Source organism: Orycteropus afer, unplaced genomic scaffold (assembly GCF_000298275.1).
Source record: "Orycteropus afer afer isolate SDZICR_OR568_19922 unplaced genomic scaffold, OryAfe1.0 scaffold00248, whole genome shotgun sequence".
NCBI classification, from domain to species: Eukaryota; Metazoa; Chordata; class Mammalia; order Tubulidentata; family Orycteropodidae; genus Orycteropus; species Orycteropus afer.
In genome coordinates, this window is record NW_006921835.1 from 3,863,278 (window position 1) to 3,875,111 (window position 11,834).

Genomic DNA, 11,834 nt, shown 5'->3' on the forward strand with positions numbered 1-11,834 from the left:
TTTTGTTCTTGAGGTGTTGGAGTGTTCTATAAATTCTAGAGATAAGTCCCTTGTCAGATATGTTATTACCAAATATTTTTTCCCAATCTGTAGGTTCTCTTTTGACTCTTTTGGAGAAGTCTTTGGAAGAACATAAAAATTTAATTTTTAGAAGGTCCCAATCATCTGGCTTCTCTTCTGCTATTGGTGCATTTTGAATTATGCTTGGTAGTCTATTTATTAATTCTGGTCATTTTTGTGTTTTTGAATTTTATTGCACATTTTTCCTCCCACCCTATTCAGGTTCTCCAATTTTGATCCCTTTCAGAGTAATTGGCATTAGTAGCTGGGCACCATCTAGTCCTTCTGGTCTCAGGGTCATGAAGGCTGAGGTCCTCCTCATGGTCCACCATATCTTTATACTAAATTTATTGGGTGCTCACTACCTACTCAGTAATTATGCAGATAACTATTCTTCCTCAGTAATATTTTGTCTTATTTTATATTAAATCATTGTCATCACCAATGCTATTGAAAAAACTTACATCTTTTTGAAATATGTTTGCCTATGTACATAACAACATTAAAAAAAAATGCTGCCATCAAATCAACCAACTCATGGAGACCCTATAGAACAGAGTACAACTACTCCATAGGGTGTCCTAGACTGTAATCTTTACAAAAGGAGATTACCACATATTTCTCTCATGGTATTGTGGATGGTTTCAAACTGCCAACCTTTTGGTTAGCAGCTAAGCACTTTACCCACTGTGTCACCAGGGTGCCTTCGTTACACTATAACCCAAATCAAACCAAACCCACTGTCACATGTCATTGTGACCCTATCCAAAAGAAAAAAGAAAAAAAAAAAATCCACTGCTATCAAGTCAATTTCAACTCATAGCAACCCCCATTGGGTTCCAAGGACGTAAATCTTTATGGAAGTAGATTGCCCAGTCTTCCTTCCACAGAGTGCTTGGTGAGTTTGAACCGCCAACCCTCTGGTTAGCAGTCAAATGCCTTAAGCACTGTACCACCAGAGCTCCTTAGTGACAGAGTTAAACTGTCCCTTAGGGTTTCCAAGGCTGTAAATCTTTACAGAAGTAGACTTCCTCCTCTTTCTCCCATGGAGCAGCTGGTGGGTTCAAAGTGCCATACTTTTGGCTAGCAGCTCAATGTTTTAACTACAGTGCAATCCAGAGTTCCAGAAATACATTATAAGTTCTAATAATTTAAAGACATTTGTCTATATTGATCATTGATATATCCCTAACTCTTATAGCAATGCCTAGTCCATAATAAGTGTCCAATAAATATTTAGTGAATAAGTGAGTTTAGCTAGTCAAAATTAACATGGAATTGATCTTAATCTTATCAGTTCATGTGAGCTACAACTAAGTGCTTATCCTTCAATCACCCATATACCAACAACTTGGAAACAGATCATAAAAGGCCCTGTATGAATTTAATTAGCAAATCTACCCAGTGTTTCAGATCAGAATTAGAAAATCACATTAAAAAAAATTAAAAAAAAACCTTTCCCTAGCCAGCAGAAATTATCTGACTGATATTGTCCACATACCTAACAGTAAATTTGTCAATAAAAGTAGAGTTACTACTTATAGGAACTTTATAAAGAATATATAATCACCTTCGTAAATGTGGAAAATGTACACCTGAGTACTATCTAAGAGAGAGAACATCCCACCCATTGGATTTTGAATATTTCTAGTCCTAGTAGCAAAGTCATTTCAGAAGGATACAGAGGATTTCAGCCAAAGACCTTTGAGTTTTCTGGTATCCTTGGCAAGTTCATTCCTTGAATGAGATGGGTGCATCAAGCCATGTTAGCCTGATACCACTAACATTCCATTCCATCATATCCTCCCGTTCTGATTCCACACTCACCAGGCAACCTTCTCATTGTGATCTGACTTCTCATGTAGGTCTGCCTACAGGAGGGGAATATACTGCTTCTATGAACTTTGATCATTTGATAGCTCTCGGTGAATTAATAAAATGACTCTTGATTTTGATTTTGCTGTCTATTTTGGATTACAACGGGGGTGGGGGGAAATGAGCCTGTTGTGAGAGTTATTTTAGATAATCTGAGACAATCTATCAGGTTAGACACTCTCATTCCTGGATACTGGCTGAAACGGGAAACTCTAGGCCCTCAAAATGAAGACTAGATCCTAGAGAGTGCCAACCTAATTGACTTACAACCCCACAAGTTCCAGCCTCGTTCTAAGCAGTCTTCCCTAAGCAAAGTTATACCACTTTTCAAATAATTTCTCCTGATTTCTGAGAAACTACTATTAAATTAACTGAAATAAAGATTGTGAAAAGTACTTTGCAAACTAAAAAGCACATTAAATGGATTAAAATATTAGCTATTATTTTAAGAATGATATTTATACTTTTACTGTCAAACACAATAATTTATTTGTCTGAATTAATTTCTTAGTGTCAGGGTTATCTGTCAGTTAAAGATAAAAATATCTTCATTTCTTATAACTTGTGCTTCCTAATAAGGAATGGAACTAAATTCACCCATATGAACATAATGACAATTGCACTCATGACACATCTTCTTTCTTAAGCTGGCAAATGTTTCTTCTTCGTTGTTAGAACTACAAACAAAACACTCCCTGATTATTCAGTCCTAATTACTCCTTGTTTAAGTAGCTCATATTTTATGGTTACCATACTTCTTTCCTGTGCTCTGTTATAACAAGTGAAAATAACCCAAGACAAAGCCTTGAAAGGCAAGTAGAGTCAAATTCCTATCTATGATTAACTCAGCATTTTTAAAAGAGGAACATTCTTTTCCTCCTATACTCAACCTTCTCAAGAGTCAAACTGGAGGTAATTTCATACACTGATGAGAATGTAAGTCGGCATACAAATGCAAACCTATTCTTAGAAAATTTCATTTTCTAGGTTTCATGCATTTAAAATTTGCAAGAAATCAACACTGAGTCTATTCTGATAGAAGTCATATCTGACAATAAAAGTCTTTCTTCTTTGTTTTTCAATCAGTCCTTCAAATTAATGAGACATCACCTTACATTATTACAGATCTGTTCTTTATTCTTCTTGATCAATAACACAAAGAGGATAGATGTTCCAGTTAGAATAAAATATAATTAAACAGAAGTACATAGTAAGTGTTTAATAATATCCATTTCCATCAAATTGATGCACAACATAAATTTCACTGAATATATCAATAAAGCATCTTAAAAACTGTGATAAACTAATAATCAAGTATAAAAAGATATCTTTTACCCCAATAGGAAATGGAGTTTCATTTTCCAGCATTGAGGTTTTGGATCTTGGCCTGGTAGTTATCTTTGGAACAGTTCCTATTGAAGGATTACTGGAAAGAGGCTGCAATCGAATTGGAGGCTGCATATTTCCTGGTGCAGTATATGGTCTAGGGGCTGTCTGGACAATTAAGAAGAAAAAAATCCATTTTAGTTAGTATCTTGACATGTCTCCAGAACCAATTAATAACCCAACAAATTGCCTAGAGTAATTAATGTGCCTTTTTACTGAACAGATTAAACTTTAATTATGTCCTTCCATTTTACATACCCTTATGACCCAAAGTATTTGTTAAAACATATGGTGTTGGAGCCCTTTACATAACAGAATGCCACAATTATAGAGTATTCTAGACAAAAGAGATGTCCTCTCTTGCATTCCTGTATTTTTATGCATACTATAAACTCACAGACAATATCTAATTAATACTGTACAGAGAATACTTTTGCTCAATTAAACATTAAGTTGAATAACATTCCTATTTTGGAAGTCTAAAGGGATATGATTAGAATGGACTCATTTTTATTTCAGTGTTTTCAACATAAACTCTGCTGTGAGTTCTTTAAGCCTTATGATTACTGCTGAAGCAAAAGCAAACAATATGACTCAAACAAAAGAGGAAAAGTGGATGTTTAAATATAGTGCATTTATTCAACCTATTCCTTGAAACATTCACAAAACAAAAATAAAAAATGGTAACTGGCCACTTTGGAAGACAAAAACGATGTTTTATGTATTGGGTTGTTTCCATTTGTCTCTCTAGATCTACTGTCCTCCCTAGTTTCTACCCTGCTCTGAGCCCTGAGGGTCATATCTTTATGGACTACACTCACCTCAGGATTCCAACTGGATTCAGCCAATGAGAGGCATGAGCAGGAGATCAAAGGACAAAAGGAAGAGGTTGAGGTCTTAATTCTCCTGGACTTTGCCTACCAGGGTTTTGGTGGGCCAGCTGGGCCTCTCCCTCTACCACAGTCCACAGCTCCTGTTGGGAAGCCCTCTTTTACAGATACTCTCTGCTGGTCCTAGTATCCAACCTTCCCCCTTCTTCCTTGGACCTTGGTGATGTGGCTTCTTAATCCAGTCTATGTCTTTGTAATGGCTTCTTTATTAAACACTTGCTAATTACCCTATTTGTGTGAGCCATCTGTTTCCTGCTGAGACCCTGACTGGTGCATTTTCCAAACAAGAATGTTCTGCAAAGGATACCAAAAGTGTCAGTACACAGCATTGGCAGCGCCTTTTGAGGCACTGACAGAATATTTTAATTTTAGCATAAAGATCAGCAATGTTTCAAAGGTGGAAAATTGAGCTTTTGGGCCTAGTTGTTCTATAACCACAAGGTAGTATAAACCCATCAAGAAGAAGATATGCATGTTTGGGCAAGAGGGTTTGAAAGATGGTATATAAGGCTTAATACATTGACTTTAAAGAAATGTAATGGTGAACAACAAATATTCAACCCTGGAAAACTGTATGCACATGCATAAGAAATGAAGATTAGATAGCTCTTACTACCAAAATCAGTTTTAGTGTATCTTTGAAAAGCATGTCATATGTCATGAACTCTCTGATTTTGTTAAGTCAACATTCACTGAATTCCCATTATAAGCACTGAAAGGAGATGAAAAGTAATTTTTTACACCTAATGTTGATGCAAGAAAATTAGAGCCAAATGAACCACACAAATACTGCCAAATAGATGACAATAGCAAAATACTGAGGAACTAACAGAACTTAGAATTTCCTAGAATATTTAGAGTAGGCCAATGAGGCAAGTAAAAATTAAAGTTTCACAGAAGCAGTTAGGTTTTATCCAAATGGTTAAGCAAGAGAATAAAACAGATGAGCAAAATTAAAAAAAAAAAAATGCAAATTTCAACATCTAAGTAAGAGAGCTTAAATATCAGTTGTAAGAAAACATGGGAAAGTAGTAAAGATAACAGTTATTCCCCAATGAGTTTTTGTTTTCTTTGCTAGTAATAGAGTTTTTAGCTGGCAACATGACTATGCTAAATAAATACTGTATTTCTCAGCATCCCTTTTAACTCTGTGTAGATGTGTGCCTTAGTTTTGGCCAATAAGATACGAGCAGAAGTGATATATGAAACTTACATATCGTGCCTCCACTTTCACCTTTCAACCCTTCTGTCTGGTTGAAATATCCATATAGTGATACACCATCTTGGTTAATGCAGATGAAAGCAAAACCCTAATTTTGGCAGATCAATGGCATGAAAAGAGTCTGGGTTCTTGATGGCTTCATAGAGCAGAGATGTCACACCAGCTGAGAGTTTTATATGTGAATGTGTTGTGGTGAGAAGGGGACACTTAAGTTTAAGACATTGCTATTTGGGGTCTACATGCAAACCTGCATCACTACTGATACAGGAAGACAACTGGAGTGACTAGAGTGACATTTGATTCAAAGAAACTGGATATAAGCACATATGGGACAAAAAGTGAAAAGTTTTAAAACCCACAGGAGAAAATAAACTAAAGGTTTCTGTACAAGGGAGTCAGATTACCCAACAGATTTCTTTTGAAATCTGTAAACCAAACGTGATTTAAGACTCTCTATTGTCAAATAATCCAATTGAACACAGAAACAGTGGAAATCTCATATAAGAAATCAAGAAAGGAGCTACAGCAAACTAGAACATGATCTATTGGTGGTTGTGTTCTAAATTTTATTTCCCCACATTTGCATACAAATATCATTCAGTTAGATGAATGTGGCAGTCAGATGTTTAACTGATTACATATATCTCTAAAAACAAATCCATGCCATTAGCAAACAGCTGTGAGCTACAAACTGTTCTAGTATACATCAGATACTACCTTAAATTTGCTATATTTTAAATTGTTCATAATATATTTTCTTGGAATAAACATGGCATTGTAGCTTAATGCTCTCAAAACTATACCAGAATGTGAATTGAATTTGACTACCTGGTGATTACTCAGCTTAGCTGAGTGCTTCTATTTCTTAGTGGAAGATCTCTAGGGGTGAATTTTCCAAGTGGATTTAGCTGAATGACTTTCCACAGTTTTAATGAGAATAGTTTGGCTACAAGATTATATGCTATTTTGAAAGTTTAGGAGCAATTAGTGATAACCAAGTACAATAACTATTCACCGGATGCTTTCCTTATCCACTCAAGAAAGTTTAAAAAGAAAAATCTACACCAATATCCCCAAAGGATTATTATCTCAATGGCAAGTAGAGGTCAGGGGTCAAATTCAATGGATATAAAGGTGGAAAAGCAAAAAGAAAAGATCTAAATTTCTATAAAATGGGAACTACAATTCCAAAGCCTTAGTAGATAGCCCTCATGGTGCAGATGCACTGTAGGGGTGGCCAAGTGAGGAACTGTGGCTTTGCAGATGGAAAGGCTTTTGAAGTGCTGGTGTCAGTGTTTCCTGTAATTTTTAAATTACTTTCTCACTCCAGCCACATTAAGATCTCCTGGATGTATCATAAACTATTTATTGAGGGTGCTCAACTGGAAAATTGAAAAGAAAGCCTTTCAAGGGTTTTTCCTTGCTGAAACAGGTGAGAAGAGAGAAAACAGCACTTGATTGTTTCTTTTGTTTCTCCCGGGTTAAGCTTTTGAGAGTCTAGTGAATTTTCCATCTCATGATTATTTGTATACATAATATATATTCAAATCAAACCCAGAAATACAGTAACAACAAAAGGAAGATAGTTGCTTTTCATAACTTGAGTTATTCATCGGGAAATATGAAAACATATTTACCTTTTGAAAAATGTCAAAGCTTGGCACTATATATGATGAATCTGCTTTTTCAGTCTGGGAAAGCATTATGGTTTCTCTATAAATATTGTGCAATCCAAAAAAATGTGCATGCTAACAAGGAAATATATTAGGCTACACAAAGAATAAAGACATGATCAAGCAATTCATTTACAACGTAAACCATCAATCTACAGTGAATATTTTGCAAATTTTTTCCTATATTTTATTCTTTCCACGTTCCTTCTTTCAAGCAAACTACACCTTTAGATTATAAAGGAATCAAGCTGGACTACAATGTCAGTATGAAATTTCTTTACTTAGAATTTCTGCACATTTAATTATTTTTTATCTTAGAGTTTGTGCACATTCTTTTGATAAAAGAAACAAGTTTTAATATCTGGACCAATATATTATACTATACCACTGAATCTCTGTGCATAAAGTAGCTTTCCAGATAAGGTGGGAGTAGAGGAAACGAGAACAATATCCAGACGTCATTAACTATAGAACATGTATGTTTAATTTTTCCTGCCTTGTAGGGTGCTAAAGGGTAATCGTGGGGAATAATATTGGATCTCTAAATTGGAGTAATGTGGTTTAGGCTCTCAAATGTCAGATGAAAGAGTCTAGACTTTTCTATAGGTGACAGAGAGCCAGTGAAAGTATTGGGGCATGTAAGTGGCATAAGAAATGCACACTTCAAGACAAGTAATCTAGCATTAACATATGAAATGGATTTGACATGGGTGATATTGTTGGGGGCAAGACTTCAGTGGAAACACAGGGAACAGATATAAATAAGACAATGTTTTCATTTAGTAGGATTTTCAGGATTCTACTGACAGGTTCCCAGAGAACAATTTTTCTGATACTAATTAAATCTATAATTAATTAGTTGAGATAGTGCATGACAGAGTGCTTTATATTACTCACCCGTGTTAACGGACTAGAATGTAATTCATCAATCAGAACACTTTGTCCCAGGTTACTCTTCTGGCCAACTGGTGGACGAGGAGACAGTATTGGCATGTTATTTTCTATAGACTGTTTGGTGGGGTCCTGCTAGGGGAAAAAAAAGTGATTCAGAGAAGAAACCAAAACCAAACCCACTGCCACAGAGTCAACTTCAACTCATAGTAACCCCCTTTGGGTTTCTGAGGTTGTAAATCTTTATGGAAGTAGATTGCCCAGTCTTCCTTCCATGGAGTGGCTGGTGGGTTTGAACCACTGACCTTCTGGTTAGCAATAGATGCATAATTAAAAATTAAGTTCATTATAAGACATACTATGGGAGCTCTGGTAGCATAGTGGCTAAGGCACTTGACTGCTAACCAGAAGGCTGGTGGTTCAAACACCCCAGCCACTCCTCGGAAGGAAGATGGGGCAATCTACTTCCATAGTGATACTGCCTCGGAAACCCAAGGAGGGGTCACTATGAGTTGGTCTGACTCGATAGTACATAACAACAACAACATATGATAGAAGAATCTTTTCAAAAGCGTCACTTCTGAGGCTTATCATAGTAGAAGTTTTCCAAGCTGCATTGAGAAGTGAGGTATGGGGGTGAAGGGCAGAAAATTGAGTGCTTTTTGTTGTACTCAGAGAAACAGAAACAGTATATCTTCACTTTTAACAATAATATATTTCTTAATCTGCTTTGAGCAGATTGCTATAAAAGGCACAATACTCTTCACTAGTCTGAGCAGAAGAGAATACCAGGGCACATTATTTTGCTACCTGAAAAAATAATCAAATAGCTTTCACTTGGGGTGATGAAAAACTTTTGGAAGTAGATATTGGTGAAAGTTGTGCAACATTGCGAATGTAATGAATACCACTGAACTGTACACTTAAAAATGGTTTACATGCAAAAGTTTATGTTATACATAGTTTACCACAATGAAATATAAAAAAAGCATTAAATAAGACCATAAACAAAAAAGAGAGATATAATAAATAAAGAGAACCTAAAACATATCTTTCCCTAGATGCATCTATAACGTAAAAACTATTGCAAATAGAAATCATACAGGGAGGAACTGGAGTGTCAGTAGTGATCCTCTCTTAATCTGTAATATGACCCTGTAGCTAGGTTTGTGTTTCTGGTAGTGTGGATGAGGGTGAATGAAGCATAGATATATAATAGTTGTTTCAGGCAGTGCTGGTTACCCTTCAATTCCAGCAACCATTTTTCTCCATCAAAATTCCAACAGATAAATTACAGAATATATAACTCAGTCCTTGATATAGGACAATATCTGCAAAGTTGAAATAATACCAAATCTCTGCACACCAGGTTCTCTGATCTTGAAAAACTGACCTATCTTCTATTATATAACAACAGTTTTATAACATGATTATCTTTTGACCATGATAGAATGAACAGATTTGAGTCTATCAGGCAAAAGGGAAAAATTATAGTCTTATATAGCCAGTTATTCCACAGAAGCTTTAAAAATATTCATCAGTTTGTGAGATACGATTTAGCCCTCACATTTGTAATACTGCACAGAAAATTAAAAACAGTATGTGAGTCTGAATGACTCAAGAAATTGAGTTAAACTGCCAACCTAAATGGAAACATTTCATACTTGCCCAATTGAACTTCTCAGCTGTTGATTTAAATTTATATATTCCATAAGTTCCCTGCAATGAAGGGACATGAAATAGAAAACTAGAAACCAAGTAAAGAATTCAAAAATGCCCCATTCAGACATAACACAAACCCAATCTGGATTCCATCATCATTCTTTAAAGAGACAAATAATAATAATAATAATAATAATAATAATAATAATAATAATCACCAACTTTATATGCAAAGGAAAGAGATGCCAGATAAGCAAATCACTACCAAAGAAACAAAATAGGAGGCTTTACACTTCCCAGTCGCAAAACCTACTATACAGCCACAGTAGTCAAAACAGCCTGGTACTAGTATACTGACAGACACAGAGGATCAATGGAACAGGATTGAGTTCACAGAAGTAAATCCATCCATCTATGGAGAGCTGATCTTCAACAAAAGGACAAAGTAAGAGGGAGTCTCTTTAACAAATGGTGCAGACAAAAACTGGATGTCTATTTGCAGAAAAATGAAATAGGATCCATAATTCACACCATATACAAAGGCTAACACAAGATGGATCAAAGAGCTATAAAAAACTTCAACACCTCAAAAAAAATCCTATTAAAAATGAGCAGAGGACATGGACAGACACTTCACCACAGAAATAATACAGGTGGGCCAAGAAACACATGAAGAAATGCTTCCAATCATTAGCCATGGTTGTTGTTAGGTATGTTGAGTTGTTTCCTACTCATAGTGACCCTATGTGCAAGAGAACAAAACACTGTCTGGTCCTTTGCCATTCTTCACAATTGTTGCCATAACCATTCTCACAGCTGTGACAATTCATCTCGTTGAGGCCTTCCCTTTTTTTGCTGACCCTCTACTTTATCAAGCATGATATTCTTTCACAAGGAATTGTCCCTTTTGATAACATGAACAAAGCACAAGAGACAAAGTATGGTCATTCTCACTTCTAAGGAGGAGTCCAATTGTACTTCCTCCAAGACAGATTTATTTATTCTTCTAGCAGTCCACAGTACATTCAATATTCTTCATTAACACCACAATTCAAATGAATCATTTCCTCTTTGGTCTTCCTTATGACTCGAAGGCACATAACAACAACAACAACAATATTCATTGTTTAGCTCTCACATGCATATGAGGCTATTGAAAATATCATGTCTTGGGTCAGGTGCACCTTAGTATTCAAAATGACATCTTTGCTCTTAACACTTTAAAGAGGCCTTTTACAGCAGATTTGCCCAATGCAATACATTGCTTGATTTCTTGACTACTGCTTCCAAGGGCATTGATTGTGGATACAAGTAAAATGAAATCCCTGACAACTCCAATCTTTTCTCTGTTTATCATGATGTTGCCTATTGGTCCAGTTGTGAAACTTTTTGTTTTCTTCATGTTGTAGTATAATCCATACTGAAGGCAATTGTTGTTGTTGTTACATGCTGTCGAGTTGGACCCAACTCATAGTGACCCCTCCTTGGGTTTCCAAAGCAGAATCATTATGGAAGTAGATTGCCCAACCTTGCTTCTGAGAGGAGTGACTGGTGGGTTTAAACAGCCAGCCTTCTGGTTAGCAATCAAATGCCTTAGGCACTATGCTGCCAGAGCTTTGATAATCATCAGTAAGCACTTCAAGTCCTCTTCAGTTTCAGCAAGTAAGGTGGTATCATCTACAAATGTCAGGTTGTTAATGAATCTAACTACAATCCTAATGCCATGCTCCCCTTCAAATAATCCAGCTTTTCAGATTACTTGCTCAGGATATGGACTGAATGGATATGGTGAAAGAATACAACCCTGAAACACACTTTTCCTGATTTAAAATCATGTATTATCCTCATGTTCAGTTCAAATGACTGCCTCTTGGTCTATGTGTTGGTTCCTCATGAGTACAATTAACTATTTTAGAATTCTGATTCTTTACAATGTTATCATAATTTGTCATGATCCACACAGCAAATGCCTTTGCATAGTCAATAAAAAACAGGTAAATATTTTTATGGTATTCTTTGCTTTCAGCAAAGATACATCTGACGATCTTCTAGGAAGAACGAGGCAAGATGGTGGACTGGGCAGAAAGACTGCACAGACCCTCTTCAACAAAGAAAAGGGAAATCAATTAACACAGACACAGAAGATAATCCTGGACCCCTGAGCCTTGAAGGGAA

The 11,834-nt window shown here is 35.9% G+C and overlaps 1 protein-coding gene across 1 annotated transcript in view; it reads right to left on the reverse strand.

The window, feature by feature from the left end:
- The window catches only part of ERICH3 (glutamate rich 3), a 183,426-nt gene that overhangs the window by 153,980 nt on the left and 17,612 nt on the right, over window positions 1–11,834 (reverse strand). Inside the window, exons 5-6 of the mRNA XM_007949631.1 lie at window positions 8,004–8,132; window positions 3,271–3,429 (exon numbers count right to left, since the gene is read on the reverse strand). Coding sequence (XP_007947822.1) covers window positions 3,271–3,429; window positions 8,004–8,132 — 288 coding nt within the window. The remainder of the gene's footprint in view (window positions 1–3,270; window positions 3,430–8,003; window positions 8,133–11,834) is intronic.